At 36.8% G+C, this 24730-nt stretch overlaps 1 protein-coding gene across 2 annotated transcripts in view; it reads right to left on the bottom strand.

Annotated features, from left to right (window-relative positions):
• LOC114082414 (cytochrome P450 2C18-like) overlaps positions 1 to 23982 on the bottom strand; it is a 40317-nt gene extending 16335 nt beyond the window's left edge. Inside the window, exons 1-5 of one of the 2 annotated variants that reach the window (XM_071611076.1) lie at positions 23815 to 23982; positions 18526 to 18688; positions 18214 to 18363; positions 7017 to 7177; positions 3398 to 3574 (exon numbers count right to left, since the gene is read on the bottom strand). In XM_071611076.1, coding sequence (XP_071467177.1) covers positions 3398 to 3574; positions 7017 to 7177; positions 18214 to 18363; positions 18526 to 18688; positions 23815 to 23982 — 819 coding nt within the window. The remainder of the gene's footprint in view (positions 1 to 3397; positions 3575 to 7016; positions 7178 to 18213; positions 18364 to 18525; positions 18689 to 23814) is intronic. The other variant, XM_071611077.1, reaches the window with a different exon arrangement.
• Between the last annotated feature and the right edge of the window lie 748 nt (positions 23983 to 24730).

Here is a 24730-nt window from a genome sequence, read left to right as displayed (position 1 = left end):
AGGACCCCAGATAACATGAGCAAAAGGGACAATAGGATATCTTCAAAAAATATGTAACTTACCAATAACTGAATTCACAGATTTAGATGCAGATGAGGTGTCAGAGAATTAAAAACTTTAATGATTAAAATGATCAATGAACTAAAAGCCTGCCTAGGAAATTAAAGAGGTTAGAAAATATCAGAAGTGGAAGAGCATTTCTAGATAAGCAGAAATTATAGATAGCTGGATGAAGTAGGTCACTATGGGCGCAACTTTAGGTTTATATTTTGTCCATAGAGAGTGGAGCTGTCTTTCTGCTTCCCGGTTGCCGTGACCTGAACTGCTTTTCCCCACCATGCCTTTCTGTCATGATGTTTTGCCTCATCTTGGGTCCAGAGCTGTGGAGTCAGCCAATCAAAGACTGAACCTCTGAAACCATGAGCCAAAATAAATGTTTCCTTTTCTATGTTGTTCTTGTCAGATCTAGAGTCACAACAAAGAAAAAGTTGACTAAAAGAGAAATTGGTATTGGAAATGAGGCCATTGATATGACTAACTTTTCCATGTGGCTCAGAAGTCTTTGGAATTGGTTTGATGGGGGAGAAATCTGAAGTTTAGAGATGCAAGTTACTAATCCCTCAGAATGTTGTAAGTGGAGCTTAATGGGTGATTCTGGTGAGAACCCAAAGACCAGATTGTAGATAGGACTTTGGATAGTTAAGTGGGGCTAATCAGGTTTCAAAGGATGGAACTCTTGGAAATTGAACTGGAGGACATTTATATTATGTTCCAGCAAAGAAATGGTCTACATTTTGCCAATGTCCTGAGACTTTCAGTGAGGCTGAATTTAATAGTGCTAAACTATTAATCAGGCAGAAGAAATTTCAAGGCTGCACAGCATTCAGGCTGTGTCATGGATCTTGATAGTGACTTTTAGCCAAGTGTACTATGATAATCAGAAGCAGAAAGAAAGAAGAAAGATTTGCAAAATTGTAGTTTCGCCGAAAAGTCCAAGTAGAACTGGGGCTACAGAATTTGTGGTTGTTAAGAAGATTATAGCCAGTAAAGGGATGCTAAGTACTTTAAAAATGGACAATAGGAAACATGGCTTGAGAGCCTTTCAGGAATTGGGAAAATCACATCTACCTCAGGGTTAAAGGTATAAAAGTAAAAATTTCTTTGAGCAGAGACTATGGGAATACCCTACTTGCACAAGGAGCTAGGAAGATATTACAATGTGCAGAATTATGCAGTCAGAGAGACTGCTGTATCCATGGTCCCTTGAGCCTTGTTTGCTGCAAATCTTGGTGTCGACCATGTAGTGTTGGTACTGCATTAATGCAAGATTCTGGAATTAGGGAGTCATGAAGGATTCCACCAAGATTTCAAAGGAACATCTGGGAGGACAGGCAAAGTGGAGCAGAGTCAGATATCTGTGCAAACAGCCCCTGAAAGGGCAATTCATGATCATAAATGAACTAAACACACACTTCTCAAAAGAAATACAAATGGTCAAGAATATTAAAAAAAATAGTCAGCATTTTAGCAATTAAGGAAATTCAAACTGAAATGACACTGAGATTTAATCTCCAATTAGATTGTGTGTCATCAAGAACACAAAAAATAATAAATGCCAGAGATGATGTAAAGGAAAAAGTAAGACGCTTTTACACTGTTGGTGGGATTGTAAACTGGCACAACCACTATGGAAATCATTATGAAGGTTCCTCAAATACTAGGACTGGAACCACACATGACCCAGCTATACCACTCCTCAATAATCATCCTAAGGAATTAAATAAGAAAAGGAAAGTTGGGTAAAATCCCATGAAAATCAATGGGAAATCAGTACAGTAGAAGAAAGGGAACAGGGGAAGTGAGGAGATGAGAGAAAGTGGAAATACTAGAAAATGATTTTGATTGAATGACATTGTTATATGGTGTGCATGTATGAATATGTAATAACAAATCCTACCACTATGTACAACTGTAATCCAGCGATAAAAATAAATGGAAAAAAGAAGCAATAAGAAATGTTTGAAAAAATGTGAAGAAAAAAAGAGCAATTTTACACTGTTGCTACGATTGTTGATTAGTTTAATCACTATGAAAATCACTATGAAGTTTCTTCAAAAGAGTAGTAATGGAAACACAAAATGTCTAATCTATCCAACTCCTTGATATTTATCCCAAAGAATTAAAGTCACATCTTTAGCAATGCAATGCCTACACATTTATAGCAGTACAGTTCACAATGCCAAAGTTATGAAACCTACATATGTATCCATCAACAGATGGATGGATAAAGATCATGTAGTATGTATACACAATAAAGTTCCACTCAATCTTAGAGAATTAAATGTCATTTTCAAGGAAATAGATGGAACTGGAGAACATAGTGCTAAGTGAGATAAACCAGACTCATAAAATCAAGCATCATGTGTTTTCTCTCATATGTAGCAGTTAGTGAGACATAAAAAAAAATAAAGGGACATTGTCACAATGGAAAAAAGACAAGGACAGTAGAGAAAGGGAATGGGGGAAAGGAGAAGAGGGAGGAAATGGGAAGTATATGGGAAAGAAACTGACAAATTTGTGCTACGTGCATGTATGAATATATCACAATATATCCCACTCTTATGGATAATTCTAATGTATTAATAAAAACCTTTAAAAAAAGATGACAGTACAGAAGTAACAACTCAAAGATGGTAGAATAACAACTTCCATGTATAAGTCCTGAAACAACTGACCTGGTATGAATGTCTGAAGCAACTGTTTTGGAACCCTGGAATCTAGGTGATAATATAGAATCCAGGGAAATATTTGATTAAGAAAAGTTCTCATAAATCTCAGTGTCTCATGAACCAGCTACTCTTCCCCATAGAGCAGCATCCACAGCAGGCAGCTGTGAGGATACTGGTCTGTATTCCTGTTGCATCTGGTTGATCTTAGAATGGGCAACAGGGATCCTGTCCTACAAAATCCACCTTTATATGTTTTGGTCACTTGATCTGAATTACTGAGGAGCCATTACACAGTCTGGCCATTGTAGTTTCCCATTCTCTTATACACTGTGTACAAACAATCATTTTAATTTGCATTTTGTGACTCCAATTTTATATTTTGTAGCTTGTCTATAATTATTTCCTTATCACCTGACATGTGAATTTTGTCTTTCATCAGGTAGATTATTAATATCTATGGAACAGTATTCATGTATTCTAGCTGTTTTACTATTCAATTTTAATTTTTCTATGATAATTCATACATATCTATAAAGATGAGATGTGCTTAAAGTGCTTGTCAAGAATGTCTTGCCTGACCACTGAACTAGCCCTAGCAACCACAGATTAATCAATGAACCACAAAATGTAGAAGCAATCAGATAACTGAGCTGTTGTTCACATTCTACCTCTTCCATTTTAATCAGGAAGCAGTCGATGAAATCACGAGGATTGTTCATATCTAGGGATTCTTGGTGTTCCTTTATTTTCTTCAAAAAATGCTGTTTTAGATCAGAAGAATTCTTGAGAAATGTTTTATGACTCCCTGGGAAATAATCAATGAGAGCAGGAAAATTGTTGCAGACCTACAAAATAAAAGCATTTATTTATTAGAAACAGATAAGAAAAAAGTGAATATTATGCCTAGCCCATCTTAGAAAATATAACTTTAAAGTTTTTTTTAAAAAAATTGGTTTCCACCTTGAGGGAGAAGTTTTCACAGTATGTGTATAATAATTCCCTAGCTTATAGAAAGATTACAAGGAGAGAAATATGACCAGAGGATCAGAAATGATAACCCTTTCCTATATTCATCCATCATCTTTAAGGATAAAAATTTATATAAATGTTCTCCATTTTCAATCTAATTTTTCTCTACAATCTGGAAATATAGCTTGGTGTGAATTACCATGACTGATACTTTGTAGGTGAGAAGAGAGTTTAGGGGAATTTGGGTAACCAGAGAAAGAGTACAAGGCTTGGTAATTATAAATGATGCTCAGTAGAGTAGAGGGAAGAGAATAGGGAGAGGGAGGAGGAGAGGGTCAGGGGAAGTGGTGGGGAGTGAATTAGAGCATATTATATTCCATGCTTTTACAATTATGTGAAAATGAATCTTATTGTTAAATATAATTAAAAAGAACTAATGCAAGTTAAAAAAATTAAAAAGCACAATGCTGTTCTCTGATTTTTCTTATATGAAGCACCTCAGAAATAGAGTAAATACTAGAGAATAGTGAAAGTTTCGAAAATACTGTGAAATACATTTGGGCATGAAGTAACTATGCACAAGATCTCACAATCGACTTATGAAGAATGCAGAACCTGCCACCTAAGCATAAGGCAAAAGTATCTATTGAGGATGGTACAGACTGAAATGCCATCATTTTATTAGACTAACTCTATTACCTTGTCAGGTCAGATGCCATCTGAAATGTTGTTATGGTTTAGATGAGAGGTGTTCCCCACGAGCTCATGTGTGAGAAAATACAAGAGGGTTTAGAAGTGAAATAGTTGAGAAATGAGAGCCTTAATTGAACCAGGGCATTAATCCACTTGTGGTGATTAAGGTGGTGGTAACTCTAGGCAGGTTGTGGCTGGAGGAGCTGGGTCACTGGGGGTGTCTTTGGTGTATGCATCTTGTCCATGGTGAGTGGAGTCCCTCTGCTTCCTGGTCCAGTGCCCTCAGCTAATTTTCCCCACCACACACTTCTGTCACTATATTCTGCTCACCTCAGTCCCCAAAGAATAGAGCCAGTCATCTATGGACTGAGACCTCTAAAATTATGAGCTCCAAGAAACTTTCCTTCCTCTCAATTGTTCTTTTCAGGCTTTTTAGTCAAAGATATGAAAAAACTAACTAAAGCAAGCATCAAAATTCTCTACCCAGTTCAGTTTCCTTGCAGCATCTATGCCCCCATTTTCCCTCCTTAATACCCTAAATGAAGGTATATCTTTTGTGCATATGTGTGTGCTTGTCTAAGGTTGATTTTTTTTATTTATTCTTTTCAGTTATAAATGATAATAGAATTTATTTGGATAGAATTATAACAGCATAGAATATAATTTATTCTAATTCTGTCCCTAGTACTTCTCCTCTTCCTCCCTTCATCCCACCACTATTCCATTCCCTCTACTATTCTGGCCTTTCTGCTATTTACTTATACTTTTTTAGATTAGAGTTCTGTGTATTTACATGATGGTGAGATTCACTATGGCATATTGATATGTGTTCATAAGAATGTTAGGACAGATTCCTTTCATTGTCTTCCCCTATGCCTTCATTCCTCTCTTTCCTTCATTCTCCTTCATCTACTCCACTGATCATTTTTCTATGCGTTTTCTTTTATTTGACCCACTTTATTTTGGATTAGCTTCCACATATCAAAGAAAACATTTGACCTTTGGTTTTGTGGGACTGACTTATTTCACTTATCATGATAGTGTCTAGATCCATCCATTTACTGGCAAATGCCATAAAGTCATTCTTCTGTATGGCTGAGTAATACTCCACTGTGTATATGTACCACATTTTCTTTATCCATTCATCTCTTGTAGGGTACCTAGGTTGGCTCTGTAGCTTAGTTATTGTGCTTCAATAATCATTTTTGTGCTGTGTCACTATAGTGTGGTGATATCAAATCGTGTGTGTGTGTGTGTGAAAATTATATTCCATGCTGTTATAATTCTGTCAAAATGAATTCTGTTATCATGTATAACTAAAAAGAACCAATAAAAACAATCAACCCTAGACATGCAACACATACACACAAAAGGAATACCTTCATTTAGGATATTTATACACACACACACACACACACACACGTGCGGAGGAGTGGAAAACTGGGTAAAATTGCTGCTTCATTAATAGTTTTCTGAGAATTCTCCATACTGCTTTCCATGTTGGCTGCACCAATTTGCAGTCTCACCAACAACGTATGAGTGTACCCTTTTCCCCATATTTTTGCCAACATTTATTGTTACTTGTACTCTTGATAATTGTCATTCTGACTGAAGTAAGATGAAATATCAGTGTAGTTTTAATTTGCATTTCATAATTGCTACAGATGTTGAACATGTTTTCATATATTTGTTGAACATTCATTTTTCTTCCTTGGAATAGTGTCTGTTTAGTTCCTTTGCCCACTTATTTACTGGCTTATTTGGTATTTTGGTGTTGTTTTTTGAGTTCTTTGTATATCCTGGAATTAATGTTCTGTCTGAGGTGCAGGTGGCAAAGATTTTCTCCCATTCTGTAGGGACTCTCTCTACATTTTTGATTGTTTGCTGTGAAGAAGTTTTTAGTTTGATACCATTCCATTTATTGATTCTTGATTTTACATCCTGTGCTTTAGGAGTTTGTTGAAGAAGGCAGTTCATAAGCCAATATTATAGAGTTGGGCCTACTTTTTCTTGTAATAGGTACAGGACTCTGGTTTAATGCTTAGGTCCTTGATCCACTTTGAGTTTGGTTTTGTGCAGGGTGAGAGATAGGGGTTCAATTTAATTCTGTCACATATGGATTTCCAACTTTCCCAGCACAATTTGTTTAAAAGGCTATCTTTTCTCCAACATATGTTTTGGATCCTTTAACAAGAATCAGATAACTGTATTTTTGCCAAGCAAAGTGATGAAATTTCTAAGTGGTGATTGGAGTACAGACCTTGTGAATGATAAGTTCTCCACAGGGTTCTAGATGTCCACTGAGTGACATGATTGTAGTCATTTGTACTCCATTATAGTCACCAAAGTACATTATAAATATTAGGCTTTATGGGGTATTAGGGAAAGCACTGGCCAGAAAGCCAATAGGTTTGCATGTCATCTCTACATGTGGACATTCATTTTCCTGTGCATAAAGTGAAGGACTCAGTCATATTTTCCTGATGCTCCCTACATGACACCAAACTCTGGGTTAGATTGTGGTGTCTAGACTCACTTTACTGCTTGGACCACTAGAAGTTTTGACTTGGCAGAGTGAAGACCATATATGTTTTCTCAGGAAGAAGGGGTAGGATATTGTCTCACCTGGATCCATGGGGAGCTCAGGATCTGCACATTTTCATTTAATTTCCTCATTAAGTTTAGAAAATCCTTATCTTTATAATCAAAACGATTATGGAAGACAATGGAGCAGATCACATTGCAGGGAGCACAGCCCAGGAGAAAAGTAGGATCACAGGGTGAGGCTAAAGAAGTGGAAATGTTAAAAATTATCATTAAAAAATACAAAAAAATATATTTCTCTTTGAGATAACAGGGAAAAGTAATTGTAGAAACTCTAAACAATATCTACTTAGAGGATCCCTTGACATGAAAATATTCAGCATCCTAAAAAATTATCACTTTTACTTTAGTCTCAAATTGCCTTTTACCTTCTGACCACTTTAATAATGGTTAGGAAATGCTCCATTCAAATCTACCATGTTTTTAAGCCATTCTAACCCAAAGTTACACTTATTTGGAAAACATTTTAAAAGATCACTTTAAAAACCTCTATTAATTCAATTTCAGTGAAGAATCATATTTGTCATTAAACCTGTGCATGATTAGGAATTATATAGAAAGCAAAAGAAGTTAGGGATGGTCATTGTAAATATATATATATATATATATATATTATTTACCTCTCTCTCTCTCTCTCTCTCTCCACACACACACACACACACACACACACACACACACACACACACACAGTCTTTACCTGTGCTGGTTTTACACATGAATCTTTCATATGATGGTGACCACTGAAAGACCCATGTAAAAACCAGCATAGATAAAGACCAAATAGAGAGTAACTATGTACAAATATTTATATTTGTGGAACAAATGAATATAAGCAGAATATATTCAAGTTTTATGAGAAAAAAGGCAAACATACATAAACAATGATATGCATTTATAAACATAAAAGTGACAAATTTTTATTTCAAAGTAAATTTGAGGTAACACAGAGGTTAAGTTCATAAACAGAATTTGAGAGAGACAGAGAGAAAAATTGAGAGGGAAGTTTTTCAATATTAGGAAATAGACCCTGTCATCTTCAATTGCCTCAAAATCTAATTTATTTGGCCATCCTGCCCCTGTGACCTTATTGATAATTTCTCTGATTCATATAGTCACCAGTAGAACAATATAGTTTAGCTAATTTTATTTTATTTTTTTTTTTAATTTTTTTTTTATTGGTTGTTAAAAACATTATAAAGCTCTTGACATATCATATTTCATACATTAGATTCAAGTTGGTTATGAACTCCCAATTTTACCCCAAATACAGATTGCAGAATCACATCAGTTACACACCCACGTTTTTACATATTGCCATACTAGTGACTGTTGCATTCTGCTACCTTTCCTATCCTCTACCATCCCCCCTCCCTCCCCTCCCATCTTCTCTCTCTACCCCATCCACTGTAATTCGTATCTCTCCTTGTTTATTTTCCCATTCCCCTCACAACCTCTTATATGTAATTTTGTATAACAATGAGGGTCTCCCTCCATTACCATGCAATTTCCCTTTTCTCTCCCTTTCCATCCCACCTCATCTATCTGTTTAATGTTAATCTTTTCTTCCTGCTCTTCCTCCCTGCTCTGTTCTTAGTTGCTCTCATTATATCAAAGAAGACATTTGGTATTTGTTTTTTAGGGATTGGCTAGCTTCACTAAGCATAATCTGCTCTAGTGCCATCCATTTCCCTGCAAATTCTATGATTTTGTCATTTTTTAGTGCTGCGTAATACTCCATGGTGTATAAATGCCACATTTTTTTTATCCATTCATCTATTGAAGGGCATCTGGGTTGGTTCCACAGTCTAGCAATTGTGAATTGTGCTGCTATGAACATCGATGTAGCAGTATCCCTGTAGTACGCTCTTTTAAGGTCTTCGGGGAAAAGTCCAAGAAGGGCAATAGCTGGGTCAAATGGTGGTTCCATTCCCAGCTTTCCCAGGAATCTCCATACTGCTTTCCAGATTGGCCGCACCAGTTTGCAGTCCCACCAGCAGTGTACAAGAGTACCCTTTTCCCCACATCCTCTCCAGCACTTGTTGTTGTTTGACTTCATAGTGGCTGCCAATCTTACTGGAGTGAGATGGTATCTTAGGGTGGTTTTGATTTGCATTTCTCTGACTGCTAGAGATGGTGAGCATTTTTTCATGTACTTGTTGATTGATTGTATGTCCTCCTCTGAGAAGTGTCTGTTCAGGTCTTTGGCCCATTTGTTGATTGGGTTATTTGTTTTCTTATTGTTTAATTTTTTGAGTTCTTTGTATACTCTGGATATTAGGGCTCTATCTGAAGTGTGAGGAGTAAAAATTTGTTCCCATGATGTAGGCTCCCTATTTACCTCTTTTATTGTTTCTCTTGCTGAGAGAAAACTTTTCAGTTTAAGTAAGTCCCATTTGTTGATTTTTGTTATCAACTTTTGTGCTATGGGTGTCCTATTAAGGAATTTGGAGCCCGACCCTACAATATGTAGATCGTAGCCAACTTTTTCTTCTATCAGACGCAGAGTCTCTGATTTGATATCTAGCTCCTTGATCCACTTTGAGTTAACTTTTGTGCATGGCGAGAGGAGGGGATTCAGTTTCATTTTGTTGCATATGGATTTCCAGTTTTCCCAGCACCATTTGTTGAAGATGCTATCCTCCCTCCATTGCATGCTTTTAGCTCCTTTATCAAATATAAGATAGTTGTAGCTTTGTGGATTAGTCTCTGTGTCCTCTATTCTGTACCATTGGTCCACCCTCCTGTTTTGGTACCAGTACCATGCTGTTTTTGTTACTATTGCTCTGTAATATAGTTTTAAGTCTGGTATCGCTATACCGCCTGATTCGCACTTCCTACTTAGAATTGCTTTTGCTATTCTGGGTCTTTTATTCTTCCATATGAATTTCATGATTGCTTTATCCATTTCTACAAGAAATGCCGTTGGGATTTTGATTGGCATTGCATTAAACCTATAGAGAACTTTTGGTAATATCGCCATTTTGATGATGTTAGTTCTGCCTATCCATGAACAGGGTATATTTTTCCATCTTCTAAGATCTTCTTCTACTTCTCTTTTTAGGGTTTTGTAGTTTTCATTATATAAATCTTTCACCTCTTTTGTTAGGTTGATTCCCAAGTATTTTATTTTTTTTGAGGATATTGTGAATGGAGTGTTTTTCCTCATTTCCGTTTCAGAAGTTTTGTCGCTGATATACAGAAATGCCTTTGATTTATACGTGTTGATTTTATATCCTGCCACTTTGCTGAATTCATTTATTAGTTCTAGTAGTTTTTTTGTAGACCCTTTTGGGTCTTCTAGGTATAGAATCATGTCATCTGCAAATAGTGATAATTTAAGTTCTTCCTTTCCTATTTTTATGCCTTTAATTTCTTTCATCTGTCTAATTGCTCTGGCCAGTGTTTCGAGAACAATATTGAATAGAAGTGGTGATAGAGGGCATCCCTGTCTTGTTCCAGATTTTAGGGGGAATGCCTTCAATTTTTCTCCATTGAGAATGATGCTAGCCTGAGGCTTAGCATAGATAGCTTTTACAATGTCGAGGTAAGTTCCTGTTATCCCTATTTTTTCTAATGTTTTGAACATAAAGGGATGCTGTACTTTGTCGAATGCTTTTTCTGCGTCTATTGAGATGATCATATGGTTCTTATTTTTAAGTCTATTGATGTGGTGAATAACATTTATTGATTTCCGTATATTGAACCATCCTTGCATCCCAGGGATGAATCCTACTTGATCATGATGCACAATTTTTTTGATGTGCCTTTGTATCCGATTCGCCAGAATTTTATTGAGAATTTTTGCATCTAGGTTCATCAGAGATATTGGTCTGTAGTTTTCTTTCTTTGAGGTGTCTTTGTCTGGTTTCGGAATCAGGGTGATGTTGGCCTCATAGAATGAATTTGGCAGAGCTCCTTCTTTTTCTATTTCCTGAAATAACTTGAAAAGTATTGGCATTAATTCTTCCTTAAAGGTTTTGTAAAACTCCGCTGTATACCCATCCGGTCCCGGGCTTTTCTTGGTTGGAAGTCTGTTGATTGCTTCTTCTATTTCATCTATTGTTATTGGTCTGTTTAAGTTGTGAGTATCCTCCTGACTCAGTCTGGGTAAATCGTATGACTTAAGGAATTTATCGATGTCTTCACTATCTTCTATTTTATTGGAATATAGGTTTTCAAAATAATTTCTAATTGTCTTCTGTATTTCTGTAGTGTCTGTTGTGATATTGCCTTTTCCATCCCGTATGTTAGTGATTTGAGTTCGCTCTCTTCTTCTCTTCGTTAGCATGGCTAAAGGTCTGTCGATCTTATTTATTTTTTCAAAGAACCAACTTTTAGTTCTGTTAATTTTTTCAATAGTTTCTTTTGTTTCAATTTCGTTGATTTCCGCTCTGATTTTGATTATTTCTTGCCTTCTGCTACATTTGCTGTTGTTTTGCTCTTCCTTTTCTAGGGCTTTGAGGTGAAGTGTGAGCTCATTTATTTGTTGGTTTTTCCTTTTTTTGAGGAATGACCTCCAAGCGATGAATTTCCCTCTTAAAACTGCTTTCATTGTGTCCCATAGATTCCGATATGTTGTGTCTGTATTTTCATTTATCTCTAAGAATTTTCTGATTTCTTCCTTTATGTCTTCGGTAACCCATTGATCATTCAGTAACATATTGTTCATTTTCCATGTGATGTAGGATTTTTCCTTCCTTCTTTTATCATTGATTTCCAGTTTCATTCCATTATGATCAGATAAAATGCATGGTATTATCTCCACCCCTGTATATTTACTGAGGGTTGCCCTATGGCATAATATATGGTCTATTTTTGAGGAGGATCCATGTGCTGCTGAGTAAAAAGTATATCCACTTGATGATGGTTGATATATTCTATATATGTCAGTTAAGTCTAGGTTGTTGATTGTGATATTGAGTTCTATAGTTTCTTTATTCAGCTTTTGTTTGGAGGATCTGTCCAATTGTGAGAGAGGTGTGTTGAAGTCACCCATAATTATTGTGTTGTGGTCTATTTGATTCTTGAACTTGAGGAGAATTTGTTTTATGAACGTCACAGCACCATTATTTGGTGCATAAATATTGATAATTGTTATGTCTTGTTTGTGAATGGTTCCTTTTAACAGTATATAATGTCCTTCCTTATCCCTTTTGATTAATTTAGTCTTGAAGTCAATTTTATTCGATACGAGGATGGCCACCCCTGCTTGCTTACGAGGACCGTGTGTGTGGTATATTTTTTCCCAACCTTTCACCTTCAGCCTGTGTATGTCTTTTCCAATCAGATGTGTCTCCTGGAGGCAGCATATTGTTGGATTTGTTTTTTTAATCCATGTTACCAGCCTATGTCGCTTTATTGGAGAGTTTAAGCCATTAATGTTTAGAGTTACTATTGATATATGGTTTGTACTTCCAGCCATGTTTGATTATTTATCTTCTTCTTCTTTTTTTTTTTTAATTTAGTTTGTTTCTCCATGGTTAGCTTTGCCCCCGCCCTCTGTCTTTATAGAGGCACTTCCCACTGATGGTTTTGGTTATTGTTTTTCATTTCTTCCTCGTGTAGTGTTTTGCTCAAGATGCTTTGCAATGCTGGTTTTCTGGCTGCAAATTCTTTTAGCTTTTGTTTATCATGAAAGATTTTTATTTCGTTATTGTACCTGAAGCTTAATTTTGCTGGATACAGAATTCTTGGTTGGCATCCATTGTCTTTCAGTGTTTGAAATACGTTGTTCCAGGATCTTCTCGCTTTCAGCGTCTGTGATGAAAAATCCGTTGTTAACCTTATTGGTTTACCCCTGAATGTAATCTGCCTCCTTTCTCTTGTAGCTTTTAGTATTTTCTCTTTGTTCTGTATATTGGATATCTTCATAACAATGTGTCTTGGCGTTGGTCTACTGTGATTTTGTGTGCTCGGTGTCCTGTATGCATCTACAATTTGTATATCCGTTTCCTTTTTTATTTCTGGAAAGTTTTCTGTAATTATTTCTTTCAGCAGGTTACTCATTCCCTTGGTTTGAATCTCTGTACCTTCTTCTATCCCGATGACTCGTAGGTTTGGTTTCTTTATGTTATCCCATATCTCTTGGATGTTTTTCTCGTGGTTTTTAACCAGCCTTTCTGAGTTGGCTAGGCTCTTTTCAAGATGATATATTTTGTCTTCATTATCTGATGTTCTGGCTTCTACTTGCTCCACTCTGTTAGTGATACTCTCAATTGAGTTTTTAATTTGGTTTATCGTTTCCTTCATTTCTAGAATTATTGTTTGGTTTTTTTTTATAATCTCAATCTCCTGATAAAGATGCTTAACTTCTTCTTTTATCTGTCTATGTAATTCATTTTCAAAGTGTTCTTTCACTGTTTGAATTTGCTGTCTCGTATCTTCTTTAAGGTTCCATTCCATCTGTCTAAGGTATTCCTTGAGTTCTTTATATGACCATTTTTCTGCTGACTCTAGGTCCTCCTGAATATTTAGGCTGTCCTTCATTGTTTGTACTACTTTTCTTCCTTGCTTTTTTATGCTGCTCATGTTTCTTCTTGTTCTGTTTGACTGCTGAGTTACTGTTTACTCTTGTAGATTTATTTGATGCTTGAGAGGAAAGATATTAGAAGGGAAGGGAAGAAGTCACTAAAGAGAATGAGAGTAGGCAGGTAGAATTCAAGGAAGGGGGAATAAGAAAATTGAAAAGAAATGAAAAGACAAAAGAAACAAGAATAACAAAGATTAGATAATAAAGAAAGAAAGGAAAGATGAAAAAAAAAATTTTTTAAGAAAAATAATAGTGATAATAAAAAATTAAAATTAAAATTAAAAAAAAATAATAATAAAATAAAAAAAATTTAAAAAAAAATAGAAACATTGAAAAAAGTTAAAGAACAACAAATAAAAATTGAAAATGAAAGAAAAAGAAGAGAAAAAAAGAAAAAAAAAACAAAAAAGAAAAAGAAAAAAAAATGATAATAATAATAATAAATGCAGTCCTAGAGTTCTATTAACTTCTCTTCCAGTAGGTGGCGCTGTGCCCACTGGGCCAAGCTTCTCCTCTCAACAGGTGGGAACCATTCACTGTGCAGCCGCTCTTTCTCCTAGACTGGGCGGGTCTCCAATCCTGAGTGTCTAGGGCCTTGTCTTGTGTTTCCTCAAGCCAGGCCGTGCTCACCTGTGGCGCTCACCACAATACTGGCTACACGCCAGGTCTGCTGCTCCTGGGAGCCCTGTTTTCATGAACACCTGGGCTCACTCTCCCTGTTTGCCTCCCTCAGACCCTAAGTTTGTAGAGCTTGGGGCTGAGATCCCCCAGCGAATTTGCTTGCCCTCCTGTAGCCACGCCCCCGGTAGCTGGTGCAAGAGACCTCAGTTGTCAGCACTGGTGGGAGCGGTAGCCGGGAGTTCCGCGCCGCGAGTCCCGCGCTGCTCCTGATTCCCTCGGTCTGGTTATTGCATTCACAGGAGAGCTGGGAGTGGCCCTTAAGTTTTCCCTGCTGTGTGGAGAGAAATGACTAGGGGATTACACACCTGTCGCGCTGGTTTCAATGCAGTTATCTCCTCCGCCCGTGACGCCGTTTCTCTGCCATGGTGATATCCCATGCAAATGGTGACCGTTTGTTCCCTTTGCCAGGTGACCAATGCAACGGGTGGGTCCTGACTGTCTCTCCCAATCCCCGTTTCAGTCCTGTGGCCACTGCCTATGAAGGCTTGGTTGGCTTTTACCTCTGTAAGTTCCTAAGGGCCGGCCAATTATTTCAGCGGGATCGTTAGTGCTGAGTCACAGGAAGCAGGCGAACCGGAGCTTAATTGCTTCCGATTCGGGCTCTGTGTGTGTGTTCTGAGGGGCCCAGCCTGTACACCCCAGATCCACGTCAGCTCAGCATTGCCTAGTGATCCTGAGCAAACAGCATTTAGACAGTTTACGGCTCCCTATGCCCGCGCAGTTGAAGATGTCAGAGACTTGATCTCTCTGCGCCTGCCACCATGTTACATCTCCTCAATGCTATTCATGTTGCCCTTACAGCTTCCTGGTATAAGCAAGTTCTTGGGATTATACAAACTGCTGCTTCTGTTTCCAGTCCAGATTTCTAGAAATGAAACCCTGCCGCTGTCGCTGTCTCTGGGCCACGCTTGTCTGCGACCATAGCAGAGCCGCCCTGGCTTCCGCAGCTCTTCAGCCCTGTGCCCGGCCCCAGGGGCCCAAGCGGCTGCCGCCGCGGCTCTCCATCCCCCTCCTCCGGAGCACGGGTCCCCTGGCAGGGGGGTGCAGAACGACCCCAGAGCAGGCTCTGCCCGAAGGTGCAGCGGCGAACAGGCCACCGAGACACTCGAGGCTGCAGTCCAGCCTTCGGAGGACAGGGCTCGGCACGCAGCCCAGCTCCAACCTCTAGGTGCGGCTGCCGGACAGTGTATACAGAGCCATCAAGACAGCAAGCAGAAAGCAAATGGCTGCTCCCGCGGAGTGGATTTTCGGCACAGAAACCACAGCCCCGCCAACAAACCCAATCCACAAACTCTCCCTGTATAAAAAGTAATCAAAAAAAAAAAAAAAAGGCGGGGCGCACTGAGCTTTCTTTGCCTCGGGTACTTACAATCCACTGCTGATTACACATTCAGCTTCTCCGCCCGGAGCGAAGCGAAAGAGGAAGCAGATGGGAGCAAAGCGCCCACGGCTCTGGGCAGCCAAGCGTCTCTTTTTCGATTTCTTTGTTCTTCCTGCTCCTTGGCAAAGTGGTCCGCTACAGATTAACGGTGAAATGAGCTCTAACAGAAATCTCTATTAAAGCCGCTGCTTTGAGCACCGCGCTCAGCACTTCAGCAACCCCCGTACGCAGCGGCCATCTTTTTCGATATCCAGTTTAGCTAATTTTAATGCTGGCTGTCATTTTACGGGTGAAGAAACTAAAGTAGTAAAAATTTAAAAATTAAAGTAGGAAAATGTTCTTTTTGGGGGGGCTCTATAAAAAAGAAATTACGAATAGGTGTACAATAATTTTTATTTTTTTAAGTATCCAATATCAAAACTACAGATTTAAAGTTTACTTGATTAAAAAAGATTAACCAAGAAAGTGAAAAACCTCTACAATGGATATTACAAAAAGAAATTGAAGAAGACACACACACACACACACACACACACACACACACATATACAACAGAGAGAGAGAGAGAGAGAGAGAGAGAGAAAATCTCCCATGTTCAGAAATTGAAGATTTAACATAATTAAAAGGATCATTCTATCCAAATCAATTTTCACGCTCAATTCAATTCCCATAATAATACCAAAGAAGTTCTTCACAGAACCAGAAGAAACCATCCTAAAATTCACGTGGAAGCACAAAAGAATCCAAACAGTCAAGACAATCTTGAGCAAAGGAGCAAAGCTGGAGGCAGGACAATGCCTTACTTTAAGGACCACTAAAGAACCACCATAAGCAAAACAGCTTGGCAATGGCATCAAAATAGGCAAACAGAACAATGGAAGAGAAAGGATATCCCAGGGGGTGAAAAACACATGCATCTACACTCAACTGATTCTCAACAAAGTTACCAAAACTTATATAAATGTAGCATGCAGAAAATTGCAACTTGACCCTTATCACTCATCTGTACAAAATTAATCAAAATGGTTCAGAGACCTTACTGTAAGACCTGAACCCCAAAATAAACTAGAAGAAAACATAGGGAAAACACCTCAACATGGATACAAGTGATGTTTTTTTTACATGATCCTATAAGCAAAATAGGCAAATAGATTACATGAAATTAAAAAGCTCTTAAACAACAGTCAATAGACAAAAGAGACATGCTACAGAATGGGAGATAATATTTGCCAAATATTCATCTAACAGAGGATTAAAATTGACAATATACAAGGAAATAAAAACTTAACAAACTCCAAGTAATACAATTAAAAATGGGCAAATAATCTTAATAGGCACTTCTTAATAGAAGATATGCAACTGACCAATAAATACATTTTAAAAATGCTCAATATTATTAGCCATCAAGAAAATGCAAGTCAAAACTAACAAGAGATATTATTTTACCCTTGTTAGAATGGCTATCATCCAAACACAAAAAGAAAAATAAGAAACACAAATTACCACCACCACAACACCAAATAACAAATATTGGAGAGGTATGTAGAAAAAGGGCACATAATATTGTTGGTGGGAATGTACATTAGGATAGCCATTATTTAAAAAAAAAACAGTATGGAGTTTCCTCAAACATAAACAGATCTTCCATATGATCCAAGTTCTGGTACATGGATGAAAGAAATGAAATCAACATACAACAGAGATTCCTGCATGTTCAGGAAAATTATGACACTCTAATAACTAAGATTATATTAAATAATGTTTATATCAACAGATGAGTGAAAAAGAAGGTCTGTTACATATACACAATGTATTTGTATTCAGTCATAAAGAAGAAAGAAATCTTGCCATTTGCACCAAAGAGGAGAGAACTGGGGGACCTTATGGTAAGAGGTCAGAAACAGAAAGTCAAGTATTGCATGGTCTCTCTCATGTGGGGAAGCTAAAATGAATGTGAACCTGAAGGTACAAGAGTGATTACTGGAAATGGGGAAGTTTATATGCTGGTGGTGAGAAGGATAGAGAGGTGGAGGGGATGGATTTTAAATATTATATGCTGCATTCATATGTAAAAATATCATAGTGACCCTTCTTAATATGGACTGATTACATGTCAATAAAAATACAATAGAATAATTAAAAAACCAAATAAAAAAAATGATACAAAGTTAGCATAGACCATTGGTCACGAGCAAAGCTTTCAAGTTATATACTCCTCTGACAGATGAGGTAAATGTTCCAGTGTTCTAAGCTTTCAGAACAAAGGTCCCTTTTAGCTATGGAGTTAGACGGTAATTAGGGAAGTCTGGCAATTTCTTTTCTATATCACTCACTGTTAAAGTCTGATTTTTAGTCTTGCTTTTTTTGTTAATTTGGAAGACAAATTTGACAACAGAGCAATCTGAATCCAAGCTGAAAATCAGAGACAATGTGAAAAACACTTCATGGGTCAACAGAAAAGACACAGAGAGGTAAGTATTTAGCATAATCATGATTATTGAGACTTTTCAGTACATATACAAATAATGTAAAACCAGAGATTAGTATAATTACTAGGTACTGGCCTTGGAAAACATCATGCATGAAGTCAGAAAGCAAAAGAGACTGTGATATAACAAATCACTCACACTTGGTTTTCCTCAACTCCTCCACAAGGCAGCGGGCTTCCTCTTGAACTCGGTCTTCAATGCTCCTCTTTCCCATCCCAAAATTCCTCAGAGTCATGACTGAGAAGCGCCTCATCACTTTCCATCTGCTTCCAGTAGTTAAAATGATTCCTAAATAAGGGAGAGCGGAATCCAGGAGGATATCCCAGGCAAGGTAGAGGAAGTTGATAAGTGGCACCCACAGAAATGGTCAAGCTCAACCTGGCTTTCTCTTCTATATTTTCCTCCTCCCCATGACCATTGCTCAGCCACCTCACATGCATGCACACTTACCAAGTCCTTTAGAAACTCTATCAACCAGAGGCAAACTGCCTCTTCCAGAAAATACTTCCCCATGATCAATCAGGGCTTCCTTCACAGCTTCATATCCATGCAACACCACAGTGGGCCTCGTACCCAAATACAAAGTGAAAACAGGGCCATAGACTTTTGACAACTGGAAAGGAGAAAGAAAATGCAGATATTAGCTGAAGAAGATCAGCATTTGATCTACATGTTCAGAATGTTTCAAACTGTTATTCAGATTAGTCTCATTATATTTGTTATATATTACAGTGCCATAAGAATCTTCAGATATTTCTGAATTGTACTAACAAATGTGATGGCAATCATAGCTGGCACTTATGTATGGTGTATGATCTGCCATACCCATTCAAGCAATTGATATCTACACTATAAATAATCCTCACATCAATGCATCTAGAGGACTTATTTGTCCTGTTTTACGTGCAAAGAAAATGAAGTCAGAGAGTCACAAACTCATTTGTAGCATATCATTTTTAATAAACAGAAAACCCAAATTTATATCTTTATTTTTCAACTTCTGATGCTAAACAATTTATCAAACCCCAGTGCTTATCCACCTTTATACCTACACTTAGCTGTTTTCTTCTGGGTCACTCTCGGGACTTGTGTCATAGAGATTTTGACTCAGTAAGCCCACAATGAGTACTGGCAGTCTATATTTTAAAACCCCATATGATCTTAAGACTTATAGGTTGAGACCACAGCTATCACTATCACAGCAAGAGAGTGAATACTAGGGAGGCAACACCAGGCCATGCAGCATCTCATACAAGAACAATTTCTTTCACCTGATAATTCATAGGGTACAGAATGAAGCTTTGTGCAAAACCCACAAGGATTATGTTACCATCCAGTAGATTCTGAAAGGTCAATTCTTTCCCTCACTCTCTTATTTTGGTTCTCAGCCCATAGTTGTTTTTTTAAAAACTTTTTAAATTAACAGCCTTATTGAGGTACCATATATATATATATATATATATATATATATATATGTGTGTGTGTGTGTGTGTGTGTGTACAAGGATATCTTGATTTATGTAGACATTGCAAATTGATTGCTACAGCCAAGCTAATTGATATATATATATATATATATATATATATATATATATATATATATATGTGTGTGTGTGTGTGTGTGTGTGTGTGTGTGTACAAGGATATCTTGATTTATGTAGACATTGCAAATTGATTGCTACAGCCAAGCTAATTGATATATATATATATATATATATATATATATATATATATATATCACCTCAGTGTTAACATTTTCATGTGTGTATGATGAAAACATGTCAACTAATTTCAGGTGTAACATGCATTATTATTTACTGCAGTCAGTATGCTGTGCCTTAGGTCTCCAGTGCTTATTCACTTTGTAACTGAATATTGTGCCCTTGGACCAACATCTCACATTTTCTCTCACCTCTCAGCCCCCAATAATCACCATTCTAGTCTCTATTACCATGAGTTTTAGGATTTTTGCTTTGTTTTTGTAAGAATGTATGTGTAAGTGAGATTATGTAGTGGAGGTCTTTCTGTATGGCTACTTCCCTCATCATAAAGGCCTCTAGGCTGAGTCTATGTTGGGGTCAATTGTAGGTAATTTTTAAGACTAAATAAGTTTTTATTTTATGTATAAATCACATTTGATTTATGCATTCAGCGACCAGTTGAGGCTTAGGTTGGTGTCATTTCTTGACTATTGAAGATAATGCTATAGTGAATATGGTGTGTGGATATCTTTTGGACATACTGATTTCATCTCTTTGAATACATTCTAAGATGTGGGGCTACTGGATCATAAGGTAGCTCTATTTTTCAACATTTTGTGGAAGCTCAAATATAGTCATTTCTGTAATGGCTGTATCAATTTACATTCCCAGCACCTCTGAGCAAGATTTCCCTCTTCTCTTTGCTAACACTTGCTGTATTTTGACTTTGATAACAGCAATCCTAACAGGTGGTTTTTCACTGACGTCACTGAAAAAAAACCCTACCAGAACAACTGTAGAGGAGAAAAAGTTTGAAGGCTCAGGATTTCAGAGGTTTTACCCATAGAAGGCCCACACATTCCTTGGGGCTGAAGTTGAGGGAGAAGATCATGGTGGAAGAGTGTGGCTGAGGGAAACAACTCATATGGTGATCAGGAAGCAGAGAAAGAGAGCGAGAAAAAGAGAGAGAGAGAGAGAGAGAGCTCGCAAGAGAGAGAGAGAGAATTTCCACTTGCCAGATACAAATATATACCCCATATTCATGCTCCCAATGTACCTCTTTCTCCAGTCTAACCCACCTGCCTCCAGCTACCACTCAGTTAATCCCATCAGGGAGTAAACATTGATTGCCCTTAAGGTTATAACCCAATAATTTCTTTTACAATCCTTCTTGCATTGTCTCACATGTGAGCTTTTGGGGGATGCTTCACATCCAAACCATAATATTGTAATTCTGAATTGCATTTTCCTGATGATAAGTAATATGAGCTTCTTTTCATATCCTCTTGGAAATTTGCATGCTTTTTGAAAAACATATCTATTAATATTCTTCGTCCACTTTTTATTAATTGATTTTAGTTCTAAATAATACTGAAGCTCCTTTCTTTTAATTTAATTATGCTTATTTTGATGTTATTCTGCAAGCATGGAATAGAATGTATTCTAATTCAGTCCCCATTGCTTCTCCTTTCCCTCCTTTCTCCCTACTCCTTTTCCCTTTTCTCTACTCTACTGATGTTTCTTCTATTATTTTTAGTGTTTTTTTTTTAATTAGAGCCTTGTGAATACACACAAAGATATATTCATTGTAATACATTCATATATGTCCATAGCAATTTTTGTCAGATTCATTGCATAGTTCTTCAACTTTGCCATATCTCCTCTCTCTACTCAATCCCTTTTTTTCTACTCTATTAATTTCTTCTATTTTTGTGGAATCTACCCTTCTAACTTTTGCCCATTCTTTTCGTCTAGCTTCCATATATCACAGAAAACATTCAATCCTTTGCTTTGTGGATCTGGCCTATTTCATTTAGCATGATGGTCTCCAGTTTTATCCATTTTCCTCTTTGCCCATATTTAATAAGTTTAGTTGTAACGTTTTTTAGTTTAATTTTGTCTGATTTTGATTTTTACTTCCTTCTACATTTTGGATAATATATTTTTGCTTCTATAGGGTCTTTTCTATTTGTACATTGTTTCATTTGGTATGCATAATTATTTTTAGCATGATTTAACCTCACTTTTGTATTTATTTTTTTTCACATGTATACACTAACCCACAACAAGGAAGAGTAGGGAGGGGAGGAATAGAAGTTCACTGGATTAGACAAAGAGGAATGAAGTGCAGGGAGAGTGGATGGGAATAGAAAAGGCAGTAGGATGAAGCAGACATAATTTTCCTTTGCTCATAAATGAATATGCAACCAGTGTAGCTCCACATTATGTACAACCTGAAGAATGGGATTCTAATTGGAATGCATGTATGTATAATAAGTCAAAATACACACTACTGTCATGTCAAAAGGCATTTTACTGTCATGTGTAACTAATTAAACAAATTAAATTTTTTTCAAATATCATTTCACTGTAATTTATTATTTTTTACTTTTTTCCATTGTGTGAGAATTATGTTTGGGGGTGTGTATGGGCATGTGTGTTCTCATAGTATGAGTAGGTTTAATATATGTATACACATAATTTTGATCTCACTTTAACTGCTTTTTTTCTGTACCTGTTTATTATTTAGCTTTGGTTTCACAGAGGAGGGATGTATTCATATATAGGTTTGAATTGTTTTGATTTTACATTTACTTATTTTCTATACCTTGGTTTTTGTCCTTTTTATTGCCCCTTCTTCACTTTCTTCTCCTAATAATACTCAAATTTTCCTGTTCCTTCTTCTTCTTTTTTAATTTGTAGACTACTTACAGTTAATTCTTTATTTCTCCCTCTTTATAGTCAACATTGGTGATCTATATACTGTCTCTCCAGGCTTCACTTTTTAAAACATTTCAAACTTTCTTCTTTCTAACATATTTTATCTTCACATAAGAAACTGTAATTTCACTAAAAAATAAAATTATATGCTTTATGCAATTTGTACCTCATTCATGTTGTTATGACTATTAACACAGCTGGTAATGTACTAGACCCCTGATACCTAACGACTAATCTTGCTCACAGTTTGTATTGTTGATCCCACCATTCCTCTGTAGGTGGCAATTAGTGTTACAGATGTCAAAATAGATACTGAACATTTGTCTTAAGGCTATATATCTATTGGTAACAATAGTGCTATTTCTTGCTCAGCACTTCCTCAAAGTGCAGTTGGAGAGTGAGTGGGTCACCTCAGGTTCACAGAGTAGATATCCTGCTCCCAAGCAATACTCACAACTCAGCCCAGTAACAAAGAATCTCACCCCACCCATGCTCTAGCCAACCTCAGCATCAACATTATTTCAACACATAGAATTGAGGAGAAAAAAACATCAAACCAACAACCAGGCCCCAAGGAAGATCAACCACAGGGGTACCTCAGGTCATACCCATGAACGTACTCATATATCCAAAACACAGAGAACTGCCTTCCCAAAATGTAGCTACACACAAAAGTTCATAGGTTTAAAATGGAAAATGGATCCATCTCAAGTGAAGTAAAAGTACAAGGCCTCTGAAAACTTGACAAAATAGACAAACAAGTCTTCCTCCTTAATTTACAATGCCCCAGCAAAAAATCCCACTGATATGAAAGAGCATAAAATTCCAGAGAAAAATGATAGAAAACTGATTATAAAAATTTTCAATAAACTATAGGAAGTCCTAAGGAAAGAATTAGGAGAGAAAACTCAGTTGAAAGAGCATTTCAATAAAGACATAGACACATAAAAAACAATCTAGTCAGAATTGGAGATGAAAGACATAAACAAATAAAAATTCACTCAAAACCATAAGGATTATGGAAATTAGATTATGCAGCAAATAGAAAATCACAGTAATTGATTATGAAACAGGGAAATTTATTCCAGACTTTTGCCACTTTAATATTGCCATTAAATATTAAATGTAAATGGTTCTTTTATCCCTGATGTATTGTTTCATTACGTCTAACAAGGAAAACTATAAAAAGCAATGGAAACATCATAATCAATAGAGAGTATTCTCTTTTAATAACTTGCTTGTCCATATATATATATTTAAACCGAAGGATTAATTTATTTACAATTTGCAAGCCACTGGATAAGCATCAACATACTTACATTGGTTAAGGATTTGCTGATGTTTTTAGTGTCTATCTGTAGGATATTCCCAAGAATTGGGAGAGGCATGGGTCCTGGCGGGAGTCTCCCTCTCCCAGATATCTGTCTCCATAGTGAGAGGAGAAGAACACAAGAGAGACTGAGCACCAGGACCACAACAAGATCCATTGATGCTGCCTTCTTTTACTTTGACAGCTCTGAGCTTGCAGTCAATGTAAAGCTTTTATAGTGCTCCAAGTTAATCAGAATGTGTCCTATTGACACAAACTGCTGAACCAATAAACTAGATAAGTTACAATCCCTTCTGATTGTACATAGGTCCCCTGATAAGGATAAAAACAAACTATTATTGACTCTTGCTCTCCTTTCCAAACCTCTAATCAAGACAATCTAGTTCAGCAATTCTGAGATAACAGAATAGGCATTAAAAAAAAAAAAAGAAAGAAAACAAACACACAAGCACAAACCTATGGTGGTAACCATGTGCAGCTAGGATTAAGAAAAAAATAAAGCATTTTATCCAAAACATTGCTCAACATGCTGGTTGGAAATTCGTGACTTGGGGGAAATTAAGTGTATCTCTGACTTTTACATAAAATTATTAAATTTATGATATTTCATCAAAAAAATTAAGATAGTTTGTCTTTGAAAATCAAACCTCTTAAATATTTTAAAATGTTGACCTAACATCACAAGTGCCTAAGCCTAAACTGGGTAGTACAATCTAAACATTTTGAAATAACAAACATACATCATGACATAATTAAATAAATTTATAGAACATTTGCTATTTATCACCCCAACACTCCCCAAATCCTGGGGAGCAAAGGGCAGAGATTATTATTTTTTATTTGACAAATGGGGAAAGACAGGGGTCAAAACTGGAATTTGAATGAGTTCCAATGCCCATAATGGG

This window comes from Marmota flaviventris, chromosome 4, assembly GCF_047511675.1.
Source record: "Marmota flaviventris isolate mMarFla1 chromosome 4, mMarFla1.hap1, whole genome shotgun sequence".
Classification (NCBI taxonomy): Eukaryota; Metazoa; Chordata; class Mammalia; order Rodentia; family Sciuridae; genus Marmota; species Marmota flaviventris.
This window is presented reverse-complemented; position numbering and strand designations above follow the sequence as displayed.